The sequence below is a fragment of the Podarcis liolepis genome (assembly GCF_965112155.1).
Source record: "Podarcis liolepis genome assembly, chromosome: 13".
NCBI classification, from domain to species: Eukaryota; Metazoa; Chordata; class Lepidosauria; order Squamata; family Lacertidae; genus Podarcis; species Podarcis liolepis.
In genome coordinates, this window is record NC_139573.1 from 25,084,328 (window position 1) to 25,106,618 (window position 22,291).

Consider the following 22,291-nt stretch of genomic DNA (forward strand, 5'->3'; position numbering starts at 1 on the left):
TCTTGTAAACAGGTTTCAGCAATTAATCTTGTGAGCACATAAAGACTAGAATGAGATGAACTGTAAAGCACATGCTATGCAATTACTTTAAAAATAGAGAGTGTTTGGATTTAATGGCATAAACCTGATTTATTTACTGTATAAATACAAAAGCCATGTATTCAGTGTCAGTGTTTTTCAAGCGTTATCACTATTTAAAAATGGCCATTTGAAATCACTTTATGTGGCTCATTGCTGTGGTGCTAATGCCTGACTATTTTTGTAATTCTTGCTTCAAAGCTTAAAGCCCCCCCCCCCCAAAGCTTCCCTCCCCAGCTGTTCCAATTTTTAAGTAACCATGAAAAGGAGTGCTTAAGCTTGGTTCCAGATGCATAAGCCAAGCAGTTGCGTACTAAGAAAGTCTTTCAGCAGCTGTGGAATTTTAAAAAGCACAAAGAGAACCGTTCAAGGATTTTTACTAGACCGAAATGATGGCATGCGTTAAGTGATTAGCTCATAACCATCTCATCATTGGCAAATGATGACATTCGATTTGAATACCTTGCTCTCTTGAAATGCCTTGCCTACAATGTAAATCAAATAGTGATGAAATGGAATGCAAAACATTGCAGGGAAAGAGGTCTGTCATCTGCCCATAAACCCTGAGATTTCCTTTTGCCTCTATTGATCTAGTTTCCCTGGAGATGGCAGTTGTTGCCTAGTGAAGGGCATAGGAAAAGAGGTAGCCACAAGAGTTTTAAACCTTCTGCTGTTTGAAAGATTGGAAGCAAGCTTTGAGGTGGTGTTTTTTAAATAGGTAAGACAGAGGAATGGAGGACAATTATGGAAGCACCTGAATTGATGGGAAAAGGAAAAGATGGGTTTAAAAAAGTGGACTTTGAAGAACAAATAAAATGAGATACAACTGCGCAAATGAAGACACGTGGAAAAAGTAGTCACTGACTGTGAGAGGACTGCTTGAAGATTTGCCAGAAGACTGAGATTGTCACCACAAACAAGTCTATAAAAGGAGCTTTGGAGAGCAAATAGGCAAAGACACAGAGGATAAAATGATCACTGGCTTCTAGTTTTAACAGCTATATTACCTCCAGGATTAGAAGCCGTATGCTCTGAATATCAGTTGCTGGGGATAAGGAGTGGGAGAGTGATGTTGCTCTCATAAGCTACTTGCACGCTTCCCATAGGCATCTGGTTGCCGCTGTGAAAACAATCCTGGACTAGATAGGCTCTTCATGTGTTCTTAAAGTTCTGATATTTATTGGGAGGAGATGAACAATTGATATATAAATATATACAGTCAATCAAATATTCAAGTTGGTAAGAAAGGCAATACAAGTTACAATTCCTCCACAGAATTCAGGAAAGACCATTAGAAAAAGTAATGTATAGATATCCTGCTGTTTTTCCTAGAATTTTGGCAAAGCATACATTTATTTAATTCTATTGATTCGTACCCAACCTTCCTTCTAAAAGTACACATATTTACGCTGACAGAAGCGTTGCCCTCAAAGGCTCAGAAATTTTGGTAGGTTGTGGTGAATCATTTTGTGTAGCAGGATGAGGGACAGGCAGACCCTGAAAATCCTTAGAGAAGCACTTGAAATTACTTGAAATTCTAGGCCAAGTTACTTTATTTCTTACTGTATTTCAGTACTACTTTATGAACTGCCCTGACAATGGAAAGGCAGTATTAAAAAAAACAAAAACCTTTTATGTAAATGATGTGGATTAGCCACTGCATGACATGCAAAAATCAAAACTTTTCCTTTCCATGAAGAAGAAATGTCAGGGAAAGCTAGACCTGGTCATGAAACCTCTGGTCATAAAAAAAGGGTTGCAACCTTAGGCTCAGTATTGCATTTAAAAAATGCTTCCTGTTCGTTACCAAGAAAATTTTATAGGGTTAATTAATTAATTAATAATATTTGCCCCCTATAAAGTAGAGAAAGGTATGTTCACAGGATTATCTCTTCTGTGCTGTTCTTTTGTTTGTACAATCTGGATTGAGGGTAGGAGTTTTTGGTGTTGTTTAATTAATGTGAAACAACAGAATCATATTGTGTATATTCTTTTGAGGCATTTTACTAGATTTGAAACTTGTGGACACAATTTGCTTCTTTGTTTTAACTTTCATATGGCGCCTGAGCATTCGGGATAGTAATCATCATCCCAATAAACAGCAAACTTAGCGGTCCTGTGCTTTGTTAAAAAAAAGAAAATGACAAAGACAAAAGGGGACAAAAGTTTCAAAAGAGTGATGAGGGGTGGGAACTCTCCTATAGGAAACAAATTCTAGAAACACTAAAAAGCCTTGACAGTTATGAAAGGGGAGGAACTGGCAGTTGGTGGCAGTTGAAATAAACAACAGTTGATTTGAAAAACTGCAGCTACCTCTTCAGAGCCATTGTAGATTTTATGAGAGAAAGAGTGCTACACCCTGAACTTCCATCCAGTTTCTAACATGAGGAAAACAGAATTTCAGAAAGTAACTGCACAAGGAAGAATGACTAATGAGAGACAGAATTTGGAAAATAGTTGAAACCATTGTACATCTCAGGAAAGAAGAAAAAATAAGAGAACTAAGCACTGGCACTTAGAAAATTACATCTGGAGAGTATTTTGAGAGTAGCAATTGTTTAAAGTTGGAAGAGAAATTGTAGAAAACCAGACTGGATAAAGAAAATAAATGAATGCAACTGCATAAATAAAAAAATATGTGAAGGGGGAAAGTACTGATAGTAGAGTATAAACTGAAGAAAATTAATAATTGAGAATTGATAAAAATCACACAATAATTTCAGGTAAAGGGGGCAGCAGGGTATTTTGGTACTCTACTCACAGTACCATGGCAACCATTTTGTGGCAGTACCCACAGTATTTTTATCAATATATGAGTACTGGCATCTCAGATATTTTTTTACCCCCCCCTCCCCATGGGGGTATTTTTTAAAAAACATGGAAATGTGTTCACATAGTTCACTATTCCACGGTAACATCATAAAAAAAAAATCATTCTTTATATTTGTTTTTAGACTTTGTTGATTTATATGCATTTCATACTGTTTTACATTAGCAGTTTAGACTGTTTTTCTTTTTTTATTAAGCTGTCTACACATTTTGTTAAATAAAATATAAATAAAACAAACCCAGGGATAGAAAAGGACAAAAAGTGCTCAGTTCAAGTCTAGTTAACAGACACTGATGATATTCTGATCAAAACTAGCATAAAGATTTGGGAGTGGGGTATTTATTTGTGGGGAACATATTTATGAACGTTTTTCAAAATAAAAGTAATTTGCCAAGCATAGAAAAATATGAGCAGTTGTCGATGGTTCATATAATATAGTGAAAGGAAACAGAAGGAAGTAAAAGGAAACAGAAAGGAAACAAAATGAGGTATGAGGAGAAAAAAATCATGTAAGTATTCCTGAAAAGTATAACCAAATCTATTTCAATGCATACCCGCCCACCCTACCAATAAAAGGAAGGAACATAAAACAAAGGGGAAACAACCCTCAAGTTATTAATAACAGACCAAAGGAATGCTATAAAGAGGTGTGGGGGGAAAAATAAAATGGGAGGATTCCTAAAATAGATGGAGGAAAAATATGAAACTCTAAATGAGCACAGAAATGCTAATGATAGACAGTTTGTACACTACAGTGAAGGGAACTGAGGGAATTAAGGCAGCTTATAAACAGAAAACTGAAGTATAAAATTGGCAGGAAAATACCAAAAGCAAAGAAAAGGATACTCAAGGCACCAAGTAGATAAACTGTTGGGTTTTTTGTTTGTTTGATTTAAGTTTAGTTATACAAAAGATACAACAAAAACATCTGAACAGATCTGTGCTCATTGGGCAGAGCTGAGAAACAAACATACAGAAAATAGCAGCATGACCGTAAAAACTTGAGTGTTCCAGAGCCCTTCAGTGTGCAAAGGACATAATGAGTTTTCTATAGGCAACTTGAGACACATGTGCCAGCAAGGCTTAGCTCACCCAGGAGGCATCTGTCTCAGACAGCACAGGATCCATAGGGGCAGCAGATCTGGCCTCCAAGGATGCATTGCTTGCAGCTGACACCATGGCGGCAGCAACAGCTGTGGTGTGCTCCTTGGAGACTGGAACATTTCCCCTATGAGAACAGTGGTGATCGGATGCTGTCACCATGGAAAGGTAGATAATAGAGGTGTAACATGGCATTTGGTCTCTCTGGGAATCCATTTCAAAAACCCTTTAATTACTTTCACCTTACTTTTCAGACAGTTATTGTCTCCCAAAGCAATAAAGAGAGAGAGGTGCTGCTACTAGGCTTGCAAACTAGAAAGACACACAAGGGAAGGGAGTGGAAAGAAAAGGCAGAGAAGAGAGATCAGTCCCTCAAGGCCAGAACAAAGCACAGGGCTAAAAGCATTTATATCTAGTTTGGGCCAGGCTCATCTTCCCTTGCCAGTGTTTTGCCTCTAATTAAAGTTAGTGGCTCTTTTTCCTTTGGAGGATGGCTGGGTCCAGTGTGTTCTTTCGCCTTGCCTCTTGAAGTCCGAGAGCAGCAGGCAATTTCCCCCCCCCAAGTGTCACTTTCTGGTAGAGAGGACAGAAGCAAGTCCTTTGCAGCTGCTCCTTCTCTGGACGATGGATGGAGCTAGGATGGTCCCCTTTTACATTGATGTTCTTTCGGGAGGCAAAGAGTGCAGCCTCCCAGTAACCTGTTGTTCCCTGACCATTGGCATAACCACAGTCCCTTCAGCTCTGAGGCCCTCAGGCAGTTGTGTCTCAACACAGAGATCAGCGTGTCATAACATAACAGACTTATAACCTGTGCTATTTGATCACTATTTGAATGTTCTGTTAAATTAATAGTAATTTAATTACAATTACTATTTAAGTGGCAGCTGGTTGACCACTGTGAAAACAGGATGCTGGACTAGATGGAACTTTAGTCCAGCATTCTCTTTCCCACAGATGCCTTTGGGAAACCCACATGCAGAACATGAGGGTAACAGCCATCTCCTACTGTTGTTCACCAGTGACTAGTATTCAGAGGCAGCACGGAGATTGTGCCTAGTGGAAGATGATAGCCTACCCTTTTGTGTTTTATAGCTGTTAAGTGTGCAGGAATAATCAGATGAAACTTTTCACAGCACGGAAATCAGCATTCACCCGCTAACATCTGCATGTCAAATTCCTGTTAAAGGTACAACAGCAGGTCCTGGGCCAGCCTTTGGGAAGGGTTTATATACATCTTTTAACCATAAAAATAATGATGATGATGAAAGCAACTGAAATGTGAAACCATGGAATTTGCAGTGACACTGTAAAATCTGTCAGAATAGGCACCCTTTTTTGACCTACTTGATGAGGTTGGACTCATCAAGGCCCAGATTTAGCACTTGTTTTGAATTACATGGCGTACCTTAGAACATGTTAAGTAATATTGAAAAATGAGCATGGACAAAGTGTTCTCCTTCATCATATTTATGAATCAGATGCATCTGATGAAACAAGCATTACCTACTAAATCCCATAAATCAGTCAGATTTTAAGGGGCTATCATAGGACTCTCTCCTCTCTTGCCTACAAGTAACTACAAACATCACATTTCCATCTAGGTCAGAGGCTGCAGCTTCTCTCCAAACTCAAATTCCCTATCTAGAATCTAAGCATGCAGAATAGGTTTTAATTTCTAATTCTCTGTTGCTGGCTTTGTTTAGTCCTACAATGAAAATGATTAGCTATACATACAAACCTGAGCACATGAACCTGGTCTCTTTAACCACATACCGGTACTGTAATTAGAAAGAAAACTAGAAGTCAGCAATAGGCAGGAACTTGGCACACATTTTCCAGAAGGTTAAACTGATGTCTTTGTTTTATTGCAAAAAAATTTAAGGCTTCTAATTCTTGGTGCAAACATTTTTCTTATTTTTGCTTGTAAAAGGGAGAAGCAGCTAGACTACCTTGTAAAGTAGGGCATGTCCCAAAGCTGCAAATGAGCAGGACCTCAGCCAGCCATTGTAAATAGTTGAGGCAGCTGCTGGGCTGGGCTGGCCTAATGTTACAAGGCGGGTTTATGGGATGATCCCCTCTCACCACAAATATCTCAAGGGGCCACAGAATAGGTCGCACTAGGGGGGTGGCTCTTAGCCCCATCATTTTTGCAGAGTTAACTCAGACACCACATCCTGACCTTTGCTTTCACTCCTTGCCTCTGCTTGGATTATGCTGGGCAGACGCCAGGTTCATTAGCTATTTATTTGGAGAACATTTGGTTTTCTTTCCTTGGACTCTAGTTCAGATCCAGCCAATGCTTTCCCCAGTGGTCAAAGTCATTGCACCAGTTATGGGACATGTAAATGGTAAATAAGAGAGTGCCTTGGCATATGTGACTACTTTCCCCTCATTACCAAGTAATCACTGCCAGTTCCCATTTTTGGACTGAAACATACAGTACTTGTTCCTGACAATTCTCTTTTGTGTATTTTGATGTCAAATATTCTCTGTAATCAAATATATGTTGAATATTCTCCTGATATTTGTTATCTATATTTGGCACATATTGATTTCAGTATCTGATATCTGATGAGTGATAATTCGATAGATGACATGCACTGGTATTTAAAATCTGATAGTATTAATATTCAGTGTTGTATCACAGTGGTTTTCCATTTTCTATCTCAAGGGAGCACTCTCAATGCCAAATAAACTGCATATTACTAAGGGTTCTGGGACTTCTTTTAATGCTGCCAGTTAACGCAGACCAATGATTTGGGCCTTACCATTGCTCACTGTGAACTCATTGCTCACTCCCTTATATGTATTGCTGAGAAATATCAGTAACATTAAGTATGCTGTCTTTCAAGAAAACTTATAGGTGTTGCTAGAGTACAGCTTCCATTATCCCTGACTATGCTGGCTAGGGCTGACAGGAACTGGAGTCCAACAACATCTAGAAGGTGGCAGTTTAGCTACCCACTCCTGACACATAGAGAATCTTCAGGTGTAAGTAGTTAGACATGCAGGAATATCTAGTGTATTGCACACCCATAGCTGTATGTCATGAATTAGGAGTTTCATAGGTACCAGTCAATCAGTGTTGTGCGTTGCCACTTTCTGCTGCAGTCTCACAGAACAGTCTGCTCCCTCTAAGATCAGGCCTGGAGAAAAAAATTGTTTGCTTGACTAGAAAAGGACAATGTGCTTTCAGAGTAGCCCCACCACACAGATAAAGAGCATATCTGTGGTTGAAATTAGATCTGAACTGCATATTTGCTTGCTCCCAGTCTGTTGTCACTATACAGTGCTGTCTCTTATTACTATATCATTCTAGAAAACAAAGTCCTCTCACTGTAACACAATTTGAGTTTCTCAGAAGCAGTTCATATATATGGACAAAATAATCTTTTACAAATAAGAATGGTTTTCTATTAGATAATCCAACTTTCTTTCCTAGGATATAAGTTTTCTGATAAAGTGTTATGTGGTTTAAGGAGTATTGAACTAAGCTGGGCTAGCTAACCACAGGGTGAAGTAGATGTGATTTTCAGTAAGGCACTTTCAGAGTCAGACCAACATTTTCCAAAATAACTAAATATATAATGGCAATTCAGCCTCTTTAAATGCAGATCTGCCCCAAGATCTGCCTCAGATACTATGTCGAATCCGGGCTTATTTCCAATACTGCAGTCCAGTCAAGAGAAATTCACCTCTGCTCTGAAATCTCCTTTGCTCTTCCAATCAGTCTTCAACTCCTTTATATTTGATTGGGGCAGGTTCATATTTAAAGAGATGTGTTTGTCACCATCCTCTAGTTTGATAACTTTTCTCCATACAAATATTTACTTCTTCTTTTTTTGCATATTTAAGCAAAGCCCAGAGCTCAAGGCATAGTTGCTGCATGGTATAATTGTCAGAAGGCCATGGTATAGTCACCCAATACCTCTTTCTGAAACTAACCCTTCAGGAAGTTCCAAAATGGAACTTTTGTGAAACAGTGTCCACGGTTCAGTGTCCATGCCACAGAATTAGTCTAGAAGGATACAATGGTCAATGGTATCAAAAACCACTGACAAATCCAGCAAGAATAAAGGTCCTCTATCCTGACAAAAGCAAATTCTATCCCAAAACTCGGCCCAGACTGATGATATGGCTCCAAATAATCAATTTCCTCCAAAAATGCCTGGAGCTGCCAGAAGTTAAATACCACCTACACAGCACCTTGCCCCCAAAGGGGGTATTTGTGACCAGATAGTCATTTTTAAATGAATTAGGATTCAGGAAAAAATTATTAAGAAGTAGCTGTACCATTACTTATTTCAAAGTAGCAGTCACCCCTCCCCCCTCATTACGCCTAGAACTGCCCCCTTCCCAATCAGCATCACCATTTAACTCATATTAGCCATGATGAGCAAGTGGCTCATTGACACCATTGTTAAAACATATGCACTTTCTCCCCATCTACTGTGAATCCAAGGTCCTAGCATTAATTTATAATGCCCTGAACGACTTACACTAGGTCTAGGGTACTTCGGCTGCCTGAACCCTTACATCCCAGCTCAATCACAGAGATAATCTGCAGGAACGTTGTTGTTGGTTTCTTGAGTTGTTGAGACTCGCTTGATGACAAGTAACCGAGTCTCTTGTGCCATCAGCCCAGTATTGCGGAATGGAATAGTATTGTCAGCAGAGATTCAGCAGCTGCCTTTTGTTTCAGCGCCTGCCAAAAACATTTCTTTTCCGTCAAGTTTTTACAGGCTATTAAGAACACATTTTTCCGTAATAGTTTGCTCATTTCTGATTTTCACATTTTTATATGGATATTACCATATGGTTTTAAAACATAATTGTTGAAAACAGCTCTGATATTTTTAATAATAATAATAATAATAATAATAATAATAATAATAATAATGATAATAATAATTTATACCCCGTCCATCTGGCTGGGTCTCCCCAGCCACACTGGGTGGCTCCCAACAGAATATTAAAAACACAATAAAACTTTAAAAACTTCCCTAAAGAGGGTTGCCTTCAGATGTCTTCTAAAAGTCAGATAGTTGTTTATTTCTTTGACATCTGATGGGAGGGCATTCCACAGGGTGGGTGCCACTACCAAGATTTTATTATTATTATTATTTATTTTTTAAATAAGTAAGTTTAAGAGGTACAGCTATAAGCACCTTGTCCATGGAACTCAAAAATGGAAACTGATCATGTACAACTCCTTATGGTGGTGAGCCTAGAAAATGTCACAGCTAGTGAGTGATTTGCACAAGAATTCATTATTTGATGTTTACTTATCATTTAATGACATCATTTAATGCTGAATGTTTGAAAGACTTCCAGTTAAAGTACCGCTTAGGAGATGATGTATGAGATCTGGCCATTCAATCTGATCTGTGGTGGCTCTTTTACAAATACAGTAGAAGCCACCATATGGTTTTACAATCACTATGTGAATGTGTGTGAATTCATTCAAACCCAGACTTATATCCTCTGGGTGTGAAGTTAATTTGTAATCTTTCATCTCTAAAATCATTTTATTTTTATCCCCATATCTGTCTACCTTCATCCCCATTGCCAGAAGTTCTCTCTACCTGGGCTGCTCACCTCTTTGAGCTGAGGGTCCTGGGCCTGAGCAATACCCAGCTTCTCATTGCCCACACAGGTGATGAGCTTGGAGTTAGTTCTGGCACCGTGAATCGTTGCCATCACTTCGCTGCTCTCCCTTTGCTTCCCCTGCCTAACTTTGGAAGCCTGCCCGGCTTGTGTCTGAGCCTGTGACACATGTTGCCTTCTTCTCACAGTGGGAGAGATTAGAATGAGCCAGCTCTCACAGGCACAACTGACAGGCTGAGCAGAGCAAAAATCTGACTGTTTTGCAACGCTCTGCCCACCCAGTGTACACAGCTTGGACCAGAGAGGAAACAGCTCAGCCGGCACCAGAAACGATGACACCTGGGCAGATAGATGCCATAGGACACGAGAAACAAGCAACAACAAGAGAATGGTCTGTTGTTGTGTTTCCACAAAAGACTTCTACAGCACCAGCTCAGAAGTGCCTTCCAGATCAAGGTAAGTTCTAGGATACAAGGGGAACATATACCTGCCAGTCCATGAGGTAAAACCAGCATGAGCTTGCAAATGTTTCAGTTGCACAGGGCTTTAGATCTAGCAGTAAATTGTTTTGTGCAACTCAACAAATTGCATATTCTCAGAGTGCTTGCAGATGGAGGCTTAATATCGCAGACAAGTCCTTCAGATATCACTAGCAACAGTTGGGCCTATTTTAGTTTATCAGATTTTTCTGCACAAAGGGTAAAACTGGATTAAATTAAGGGTGAGGGAATTATGAGCTAGTATTTTTATGCCGATGTAACCATCTGAATGCTGGAAAAGACTTAGATGCATGAACAGCACCAATCCCACAATAACATCCTCTGGAAGCACATTTAAATAGACATAATTCAGGATTAATTCAGTGCTATTCATGTTTGAATGTTGTAGGGTAAATGGGGACACAAATGTGTCTTTGCATTTCCTGCAAGAAAGACTGTTCCTGTAGAAAATATTTGCATGGTGCTTTTTGTGGTGCCTTTTCCCTTACTGCTTTCTCACCAGTGTAAATGGTTTGCAAATAGCTCATAATTATGTAAGTGTTGCAGAACACATTGATCATGCATTATGTTCAGTGTGTTCATATATGTTCTCACAATCTGTGCATGGCAGAGATAATCATGATTACACTGTAGAAAACCTTTGGAGCTTCCCAGAAGTGATGTTTCATCAACCGTCCTTGCAATCTACATTTGTTCAAATGACTTCTCCAGCGTGTATACAGATACAACTCCGTGGCCAAAACAAATGCATGTTTACTCAAAGAAACTCCAACTGAGTTCAATAATAAAAGCTCTGAATATGTAACAGCATATCAGTGGGAACACTTGATTGTATGAAAATTAGGTAACAGATGCTGCTTGATTATTAACACGATGTTACTCAGAATCATTTTAAATAAGTAAATTCAATGCAAGTTCTAAATTCAAAATTTCAACTGATTAAGGATATCGGTGCTTTCAATCTCACAATTATGATCAAAACAGAGCTTTTAGAACTCCAGCCCCAAACAGCATCTGAACTGTAATTTAAATAGAATAATTTCAAAGTTCCACTGAATGAATTGGTTGTTATGGTTAATGGTCTTTTATATTTCTGGTCTGTGACCGCAATAAATCAGTTCAATTCAATGGTCATTTAAACACTCCCACTCTCTGCAACGGTCACTGTAATGCAGGAATATCATAAATATTATTTTAAATATCACGAATTGGTAAAATATATGGCAGTGCAAATATATTTCACACATGCTACCTTTATCTCTCAGCCTTTATTTCTATACTTTTATTGTCTTTTCTACAATAAAAATATATATTGTAAGCTCCCTGAGGCAGAGACCTGAGAATTGTTTTCTCTCTCTCTCGTAAATTGATGGTGCATAATAATCATTAGCAGTAATAGTAGCAGCAGCAGCAAGAGTTTGGCCTTGGGGCAAACAGAGGGAATCTTCCTTTCCGCAGCTCAACATAGAGTTTGTTTTCATATTACATTTCTAGTGTAAATAAACTATTAGAAATAACTTCCAAGAAAACCATATGATTTCTCTGGAGCTCTTGTCAGCAACAAATTTAATAAGCATGGCATTTTTAGTGATCGTTGACAGTGGCAAGCAAAGCACCCACAGCAACTTCACAGAGGGGTTTATCACTACATACATCTGCTTTCAAGCTCTTTCAATATCGATATTCTTTCCCAATGGTTCAATGGCTGTGTTTTTTAACGTAACTCTTTATTTGAACTACAGTTTATTTTCATCCTCCCCAATTATTAAAATATGTGTACAACACTTTAAAAAGTGTTTTAGAGCAAATTTCTAGTGGGTACCATTTCAGCAGTCTTCCCCCTGCCAATTATCATTATTTATATTATTGAATAAATATATAACTAGATAGATAACTAAATATATAGGTTAATACTGTAAATGTCTGCAGCCCTGTAACATTATTTGTAATGAAAGTGATTCAGTGGCTTACATTAAAATAAAATAAAATATGTCACACTGTCTTACATAGGTTTTACATCCTTTTATAGAGGCATCTTGTTTGATCTCCAAATCATGATATATGAAGATGACAACTAGACATTAATTTCTAAAAAGAGAGGTGCTGTGGCTGAAGACTTTTTGGCTATTCCACCTTCTTAACTTGAAAGCCCTTGTCCCTAAAACCAGATGCATCAGGAATGATTGAGGCCTGTTTGAAATCTGCCAATATTCAGAGCTTTTCTCTTCTAATTAATTACTTCACATCTTCAAGGGCTGAGCGCCAGCAATTAAAACAGAGTCCATGGCTTAAACTAGATGAAACTTGGCTCAGAGAACTCCCATAGGTAATAGATAGCTTGAGACTATGCTCAATCATCAGTTGACCATGTGTGCGTTTGTTTGCATTCCTATGTACTGCATTTTCATCCTGCACTCCTCCAAGGACCTCAGGGTATTAAACATGACTCCTTTCTTTATCCTCACTGCAACCTTTTGAGGCAGGTTAGGCAGGGGGAGAATGACTCAATGAAAGTCACTCAGCAAGCTTCACAGCTCAGCATTAATTTTCCCGTGTCATGGTTCAGCACACTAACTACTACTAATCCAGACTCTCTATTTTCCAGTGGAATTCATTCACATACCAGCAAATTCAGGTTGCCTTATTATAGTTGACTGGGAGGTCTTACGCAACAAACCTGCTTCCCCCAAAGATGGAACTTTTTGCTATAAGGAAAGTGATCAGGAAACGCATTAGAAAATGTGAGGCAACACTTGCTTTGATGTGTCATCAGACCTCCCCAAAAACAAATCAGAATGGATGCTCATTAAATAACCTATGTCATCTAATTTCCTTGCAAACAAACAAAAACCATATTTATTGAAGATATTTATATTCCACTTTTCGGGCGAACCTCACAAAGAGGTTTACTTTAGATTGTTACTAAAATAAACATCTTTTTTTAAAACAACAACAAACCACTTACAGTAAATATTACTGTCTGTTCAGAAGAAGTTGCAACTGCTTCTTCTCTGCTCCCTGCAGGGCAAGATGGTACTTCAGAAGCTGCTGTGGTGACAGGTGGAGGCCACCACTGGGAGCCGGATGGAAGCAGTTCACCAGGCTCTTTCCTTCTTAATTGCAATCAACCCTTTGTGGATGTGCATATTTAGAAGCCCAAGCAAAAGTATATCCATGGAGTTAGGCATTAGGTTTCTGCCTTAAGCACAACAGGACAGAGAAGTGGGGATGGAATTGTTTTTTTTTTTTTGAAATTTACTCCCAATGGAATGTTTAAACCCCCCCAAAAAACCCAAAAGCAAAAGTCAAATTGCATGGAAGACTCCATCAACAAGAGAAGATTGCAGGGGAGGAGAATCCTGTTGCTGTGGGACGTTGTCAAAGCTAAAAAGATAATTGGGATATGGGAGATGGATTAGAACATATTCACAGAGGATAAATCTATCAACACCTACTAGCCATAGTGGTTAAAGCGTAATTTATCCAGTCGTTTGACCTGAGACAGCTGAAAGCTGATAGGGAACAATGGTAGAAGGGAAAACTATAAAGCAAGAGAGGTGATATGTTTATCTTGGAATGGCTAAGCTATTAAAAAACACTGAAGAGAGCTTTCTAATTACAGCGATATCTTGTTCAGGCTAAAGAACAAAAAGGTTCAGAGCAAAAGAGAAGATTCATGTTCAAAGAACCACAAGCTGGCTCTCCTGTGGTTCTTTGAACAAAGGAAGGAGGGGCTATGTTAACTGAAGTTATAATAGATAATCAAAAATTAAATACAGAATCACAAAATATTTAGGAGCAGATCCTTAGTTCTGGCTACGAAAAAGGTAAAAAGAGCTCAGTAATCCCAACCTTGAAAGAAGCAAGCTATGAAAAAGTCTTCTCATTAAAATGTTAAATATTATAATATAAAAATTATCTTGCTCATTTGCTCATTTTTTCACTGCCTTGACTTGAAGGAAGGGTGTGTCTTTTCTGTCTGTGTGTATGGTGGAAAAAAGCCATGCTATTTATAATCCAATTAGCACAGTCCTTAAATTTGTTCTAAAAACGATTGTTTCAGATAGAAAATATGAACACAAACCTCTAGCATCTTTCCATTTTGTTATGAACACCTTCGCCCAAGCCACAAGCATCTAGTATGCTAGAGAAGAAGGAATATTTCCTCTCCAAGGGTTCTACTCTGTTTACGCAAATGGATCAAAGAGAAGAGCTGCAACTGAGGAAACCATGGAGGAGAGAAATTTTGTTCCCCCTACAAGAGTTTATCCAGTCATTACAATTTTTTCTGTGGAAAGTCCCAGCAGACTTAAATTGTGAAGGGGAAAGGGAACCTCAAACTGGAAAAATTACATGTGATGCAATTATGACTCTTCCCCCTTAATAATTTTTTCTGGTTAGTCTACTGCTGCCCTAGGCAACCATCTGTGTTACCTATAGGGTTGGGGCAGTCTTTGTTTATTGAGCGGTGTGAAGAAGTCAGGGCTCCTAACTTCAGTGGTGGGAAGGTTGGTTCTACTTGCTCATTGGTGAAGGGGAAAGCATGCTGTGCAACTCAGTGGTATTCTAGTCATTATTATTAGTTTTGTGTTCCAGTGAGCCTTGGTACTGAAACACCAGGCAAGGTTCTGGTGAGTCCTGGATGATAGTAAGCCCGGATCAGATCCAATACTTGGTTAAAAAGCAAGGTGGATTAAAAAGAGCAATCCATGGCAATAGATTTTTCAGAATCATTTACAGACCTATCAGGCAGGTTGCTTGCACACCCCCCCCCCCCGTGGCCATATATTTTCCCTGTGGGTTTCAGAGCCGGGCCCACTGAGTGTGAGATTCTGTCTCAGCAGGAGCTCTAATATCGCTGTGCAAGGGCAACCTGGCACCCAATACCCTATCAGCAATTTCTCACAAGGAAAGAGCAAACACCTGCCCAGGTCTGCAGGGCATTCCCTTCCCTCCTCCTGCACCATGTTTGCTGAGTGAAACTGAAGCTAGTGCCCTATCAAGATCTGCACTGTCTATCACTATCAGTTTCTTAAAGAGAGAAAGCTAAGCAAGGTTTAACTTCTAAAACCAGAGGTGGTGGGTATTCAAGCCGAGCTGAACTCCCTTCTTGATTTATAGGTGTGAATGGGCTGCTCAGAGGTGAGAGAAAGGCTCTCAGCAAATTCCTGGCTTACTGCTTGTTTATTTCCTTCCCTCCCCTACCCTTATCTGAGTAGCTCAGGGCACAGTACTGTACTTGGTTGTGAAGCACCCACCACACAGCACAACTTAGAGTGAAAGACAACCCAAGATCACCCAGTCAGTTTTAATGCTGACTGGAGATTTAATGTCCTCAGGCCACCTAGCTTTCTAGCCACTACTTACAATGTTGCTACCCTAGTTACAATTTTTATGGTATTGATTGCAATGTGGACTACCAGAGCTGAGGTCCTAGCTTGGAAAATTTTTGACTCAGGATTCCATGGCTGTGCACAGACACGCATAATCTGAGCAGTGTAAATGTACACTCAAAGCATTATATGCAATATAATCTCTCCCTATATCCATTTCATGGGAAACCTGTACTTCAGATATGCAGCAAAGGCCAAATTTGCAAAGCCCTGGTTGACTGAATTCCCTTTCCGGAATATTTTTCAGCTGCTTTTAAAAAATGTTCTTGACAGGATAAATATGCAAGAGAGGCTAGTGGTGGGGAACACAGAACACAGACTGTCCGAAGCATGGCAAGAGAGGGCAGAGAACAGGAAAAGACCATCACCATTTGATTTAGAGGCTGGACATGTGTCACTTGAAGGGTAAAGGCAAAGAGAAGCAGATCTCGGAAGGAAAAAAGAAGGAACCTGCTTGTCTTTCTAGCAGTGCATAATAATGTAGCAGTGCTCTGTCAAGGAACATATGAAATAATAAAAGTGTGTCTGAATATGTCCAGAGTGCCTTTTAATGACTTTTTAACAGCCCAGGTTTATTCCCATATATATTATGACTTCCAGGAAATTTGAGTCCCTTCTGTTTTTAGAATTTAATAACAGATCAATTTCCCCAAAATTACAATGCTTCTTTGCGACAACATTCCATTAATGATAGCTTAAAATGTATGCCACCCACCGAAGGAGTATTTTGGCATTTGAATATTAGAGGTTGCTGCTGCTGTATTCTTAGGGTTCAAATTGTTCAGTGCTTTCAGGCACCAATCAGCAGTTGGGGGAGTGGTGCAGGAAAAACAACTTACTCCTTACTTTAAAGAAAACAAAAGAGATGATTGTGGACTTTAGGAAATGTAAATTGAATATTCAGCCACTCGGTGTTTCGATTTCTGGGAATGGATTTTTCTCCCCTAACCTGGGGAGAAAACAGCAAAGACCTTATGAAGAGAGCACAGCAGAGGTTATATTTTCTGAGAAACCTCTAGAAAAACAATTTTCAGATGGCATTTACCATTGTACTGTGGAGAGTGTATTAACTTATGGTCTGTGTGTGTGATCTGGGAGCTGTACGACCAGGGAAAAAATAATGCTGTTCAGGATTGTAAAGACTGCAGAGAGAATAATTGGGTGCACTCTTCCCACCTTAGATCAAATCTATGCTGTCAGGTGCCATAAGAAAGCTGCAGAGATAGCGCAGGATAGTGCGCACCCCGGGAATGATCTCTTTCAGCTTCTGCCTTTCTGGCAGAAGGTACAGGGTTATAAAGACTAGGACTAGCCGCCTGAGAAACAGTTTCTACCCAAATGCAATTCTGGTTTTAAACACAGTATAAGGAGTCTCTATAGGGGTATATTGTATTTTAAAATGGGGGTTTCAGAGTTTTTAGGGGGTTTTGAATGTCTTATGTAGAATTTTCAATTTCATTGTTCCGTATGGGACAATGACAATAAAGATATCATATTGTATCGTAGGCGGTGCAGTGATCGATGGTACCCAGCAAAGCATTGCCAAAAACATTTTTTAAAAAAAACAACAACCCAAAACAATCCTGCCAACAGAAAGAGTTTCAGTACATCCCCAGTTGGGTAACATTCCCCCCCCCCTTACTACACTGTCTGTGGATCAAGAAAATCCAAATTAAATTGGGGGTGGGGGAGCACAGGCTGCCACTTGAATGAGAATGTCATCATGTGAATGAAGCGAAAAACATACACACAATGGGATGCATCATATCCAGTTTAAACTGCTGTGTTCACCATCTTTCTGCTATGAGTCACACCAGACTGCTCCATGAACAACTTCTCTATAGCTTCAAAAACAACAGTGAATTGTATACTGGAAGATGAAGAAGAGTTTGGCTGTGAAGGATAAGGTGATTACTTAAGGGAGGGTTTTCTATGCCATATATGGTTTCTTGGCTGTTGATGAGTTAGCAGCAAATCCCTGTGCGATGCATGCCCATGCCAATGTGTTTTACGGTGCCTAATATGCAAACTGACTCACCGCTGTCTCTCCCATGTTTATCCTCCTAAACAACGTATTCACCAGAAAGCTGGGGAGAAAACACTTCACCCCGCTGATTGATGAATCTCCCCTCTATTTTCTAAAAGGTGCTCGTTGTTCCTAGTTGCTATCTCATGATGACCAACAACTGTGAGTATCTAGTGCACTGGCCCCAAAATGGGCCTGCTGTTTGTGTGCCTTTGGTCTCATGAGAAGCATCCCTGAAATGAGGGGGCCAGGCTTCTACCCAGAACACCTGGTTGCCCAATTTTTTCCCGTTTAAGTTTAAATTTATGATAGACAGCTTTTATTAAAAGCCCACTACCTTGCAAGCCATACCTTTTCAAACTCCTGACCTGAATCGCTCAGCTTGCTCATGATTCCTGCTGGTTTAGGGTGGATCGGAAACTAGCCCCTTATCATACTTAACGTGTGTGTGTGTGTGTGTGTGTGTGTGTGTGTGTGTGCTTTATTTAGTAATCTTGTAATTATGTTTTATTATATTTTAAACCTTCTGCTTGCTGCTTGAGCTTTTTAAAAGGGAAATAATGATGAAAACATTTTAAATCAACAAACTAAATGACTGGCGGAGTGGGACACCCAGAGACCGCAAAAGCACAGCTGCAATAACTGTGAGCATGATAGGGGCTTTAGCGGGGCAAGGGTAAGGCAACTTATTTAAAGGTCTTAAATATAAGCAGGTAAAAGCTTCTAAACTTAGGGGAAAACACCTGTATTTAACTCAAACATATTTGGTAATGATGATTCAGCCACACAGATATCTGATTTGGGGTTATAAGAGCTTACTCTAATGATGTTAACTGTGGAACCGGCACTTTACAAACACCACATAATATTCATTATTCACCTATGAGAAATCAATATTTTAGTGCGGCAGCACCCATTCTCCAAAACTCCCAGAAAATTAATATTGGTCAGGTGCCATCTTTGTACTGCTTTCAATGTCTGCTAAAAACTGTTTTTAGGCAAGTCTACCCAGACGTACTTTTATTATTTACAATTGTTTTTGAAACTGGTTTTATTGACATTTTAATAATTTTATTATGTCTACTGTTTTTAAAGTCTTTTTTATTGCTATTTTAATTCATTTTTTATATAATTTCATGGAAACTGTTAGATATCTTGATTAAGCAACACATAGGTTTTGCTAAATAAATAAAGGAAAGAACTGAATTTACTGTTTTGAAGAAAATTTTTGAAAATCAGAAGATAAACGGCTAATATGCAAAATTTGTACAATTTTTTTAAAAAAACCTGAATAGAAGCCACTGTTCATAAAATGTGTTGAATCTTTAGATTGGCACAAAAACTAATGAAAAATATTTTAAAGCTTTTGAACTATGACAGTTGTGGGGGAGGATAAGAAGGATCTTAGGCTGCTGGGAGCCCAAGTATTAGAAAATAATAGTCTCCAGTGAGAGAAAACCAAACCCAGGTAAGATATAGCCCTGAAACTTCCCACTGTGTGGGATAGTGGGGAAAAAACACATTTCATTCAAAATACCAAAACTCTAAAGCTGATTTGAATTTGTGTGCAAGTTTAGCATGTCGTTAAACTTTCAGAATTCCGATTAGAAATTTCAAAATGCTCAAATTTCAGTTTTAAAGCCAGCTGTTGAAAACCTCTTAATGCTGGCCACCAAATCTTTTTATTATTCTCATTGGTAAATATTTTAAACCAAAATTTGTTTTCAGCTTTAAAATTAGCAGTTTGTAAATCTGTTCATTCAAACATGGTAGTAAGCGCTGCTCCAGGTGTTCATTTTGTTATTACCCTTTTCTACAACAAAACAGTCCTATGTTCCCATGTTTTTCTCATCAGGGGGCAGCAGAAGCAACTCCCATTTTATCCCTGTAGTTTTGATGGTGCTATTTAAGTAAATTTCAAATGTGAAATTGCATGTGCTCAGAATATTCCCCATCCCTCCTCCTCCTCCTCCTCCTCCTCCTCCTTCTTCAAGTCATACTCCTTTTGTTTATTTTTTCGCTCTATACCATATCAGGAATGCAAAAGCAGATGTAAAGTATAGAATAGCTGGGAAGGGGAAATGTTAAATGTGTGTGTGCTTCGTATTCATAATCGAATGAATACCTACGGCTGTCTAAAAAGCACAGAGGAAGGTGGGGGCTTAAGACCATAACACAAGGGTCAGATTACCTAGCACTGCTTTTACCTTTCTTATTGCGGTCCCAGAGCAACAGAGCTTTGCATTCCACACAGCACCCCCACCCCGGCCAGTTTTCCCTAGGCACTGCTCTGACTCCCTGAGAAAGTCTTTCTGGGATCTCAAACTGCAGAGTCATCTGCTAACACACAGGCAAGCGGCATGTAGGGAATGTCCTCCCATGGTGCGCGGGATGGTGGAAGGATGCCTCTGGCCTGGCGCTGCTCCAGTTCCCAGCCTGCTGCTATATTGGCTCCCTGCTCCCGTTGGTTATCTAACAACCCCCCCCCCGCCCGCTGCCTCTTCTCCTAAGTGCATACTTCCCTGAGTGCCATCCTTCGATAATAAGAGATTCAGGAAGCAAACCTGAATCGCGCCTCATTAAAATCAGGGGCAACTGCACCAAAACCTTCCCTCATTGGGCTGTGCAGGATAAAGTGTTCAGATTTTGAACAGAAGGCAGGAGGAAGAACCTCAGCCTAAGCTTTAAGAGAGCCCTGTGTCCTGCACTGCACAGGGGAGGATTTGAAGGGCTGTTCATTCCAAGTTGTGTTTAAAAAAGAAAAATAAGAGAGCATGAGCATTAAAGTTATCCATCAAGACTAACTGGACAGCAGATGGGGAGCCAGACATACAGTTCACATTCTCCCTCGCTGTGGTGAGACGTATTTTACGGTCTATTTAAATAAATAGTGATTGTCACTAAATTTGCAGCCATACTTATGCACGTCTTATGAAAATGTGGTTCATTTCCTCTTATTTGATGATGGGTAAGTGGCATGCATAGCTTGCTGCTGCTCCACCGCCTGTTTTATCTCACAGCAAGACCAGATGCCATTTCCCCCCAAAGAAAGCAAAGTCAAAGTCCTCAACAGTTTCTTACCTCAGGCAACTGTGACATCTGTTGTCTCTCACCTACGTTACCGTATTTTTTGCTCTATAGGATGCACTTTTTCCCCTCCAAAAATTAAGAGCGAATATTCCTATAGAGCGAATGCAGGATGCGCGGCTAAGACCAAAGCCAGAACAGGGAGACGGAGCGCTGCGCAGTGCTCCATCTTGCTGTTCTAGCTTGGGGTTAGCTGCACAAAGCCTCCGCAGGGCAGCAGGGTGAAGGCACTCCGCTGCCCTGTGGAGGCTTCAAAGGCTGTCCCCGAAGCCAGAACAGCGAGGCGGAGCGCTGCACAGCTTGGGGATGGCTGTGCAAAGCCTCCACAGGGCAGCAGGGTGCCTTCACCCTGCTGCTCTGCAGAGGCTTCAAAGGCTGCGCTCCGGGGTCTTCAGGCAGCTATCCACAAGCCTTTGGAGTGCAGCAGGAGTTCCCGCTGCGCTCCAAAGGCTTGTGGATAGCCGTCTGAAGCCTGGAGAGCGAGAGGGGTCGGTGCACACCGATCCCTCTTGCTCTCCAGGCTTCGCTTCGCTGGAGAGGTGCTGCACAGTTTTCCCTCTCTGCGCAGCGCCCCTTCAGTGAAGCAGGAGGAGAAATGGAAGGGGCTCCGTTTCTCCTGCCGCTTCGCTGAAGGGGCGCTGAGCAGAGAGGGGGAGAATCCCCCCCCCCTGTTCTACCCCTCCTATGGTCCAGTGCGTCCTATAGAGCGAAAAATACGGTAATTAAGTGTAGGATTCCCCATCTTCTGTGCTCTTGCAAAAATAAATAAATGAGCCCAGCCAAACTGAGGGGAAAGGGGGCCTCTCCCCTTACTCTGCTGTTGATGTTGGAGGTCAGCCTTCATAGAATCATGGGATGGGGTCATAGAATTGTATAGCTGGAAGGAACACCGAGGGTCATCAAGTCCAACCCCATGATGCAGGAATCTCAACTAAAGCATCCATGACAGGTAGCCATCCAACCTCTGCTTAAAAACCTCCAGTAGAGAGTTCACCCTCCAAGGGAATTTGTTCCATTGTCAAACAGCTCTTACTATTAGAAAGTTCTTCCTAATGATTAGTCTGACTCTCCTTTCTTGTAACTTGCAGCCATTGGTGCAGGTTACAACCCTCCAGAGCAGGAGAAAACAAACTTTCTTCATCTTCCAATGGAATTTAGAAGACTACATGTGGATTACAGAGAATTAGAAGACTACATGTGGATTACAGATAATTTTAAAAAATTATCATTCCTCCTTTCTCTCCACAGCCTCTATTCATGAGCAGAACACCACCTCAACTGAGGCTCTGGAAGATATTGAAGACAATGAGGAGCTCATAGAACAGCTCATGTGCATCACCTCAGACAGCTTACCTCAGCTAGAAGTAGAGGAGAAATACGACATAGCCAAGGAGCTAGGCAGTGGCTCCTATGGACATGTTCTGCACATCCAGCATCGTGAGAGAGGTGAGAGTGTGAAAAGGCAAATTCCATGCTAGGGATCATTAGGAAAGTGACTGATAACCAAACAGCCAATACCGTAATGCTGTTACACAGATCTGTAGCATGACCACTTGAAATACAGTGTACTATTCTGTTCATCTCACCTGGAAAAGGTTCAGAAAAGGGTAACCAAAATGATCAAGAGGATGGAACAACTCCCGTATGACAAATGACTATAACATTTGAG

General features: G+C 40.2%; 1 protein-coding gene across 4 annotated transcripts in view; it reads left to right on the plus strand.

Moving 5' to 3' along the window:
• The first annotated feature begins 1,810 nt into the window (after nt 1-1,810).
• Nucleotides 1,811-22,291, plus strand: part of LOC310691015 (putative serine/threonine-protein kinase SBK3) — a 28,060-nt gene continuing 7,579 nt past the window's right edge. The window contains exons 1-3 of one of the 4 annotated variants that reach the window (XM_083470601.1): nt 1,813-3,417; nt 9,899-10,072; nt 21,871-22,068. In XM_083470601.1, the coding sequence (XP_083326727.1) occupies nt 3,399-3,417; nt 9,899-10,072; nt 21,871-22,068 (391 nt within the window). In that variant the 5' untranslated portion in view covers nt 1,813-3,398. Of the gene's footprint in view, nt 3,418-3,464; nt 4,178-9,898; nt 10,073-16,848; nt 17,698-21,870; nt 22,069-22,291 lie in introns of those variants that run through there. The other 3 variants (XM_083470600.1, XM_083470602.1, XM_083470603.1) reach the window with 3 other exon arrangements.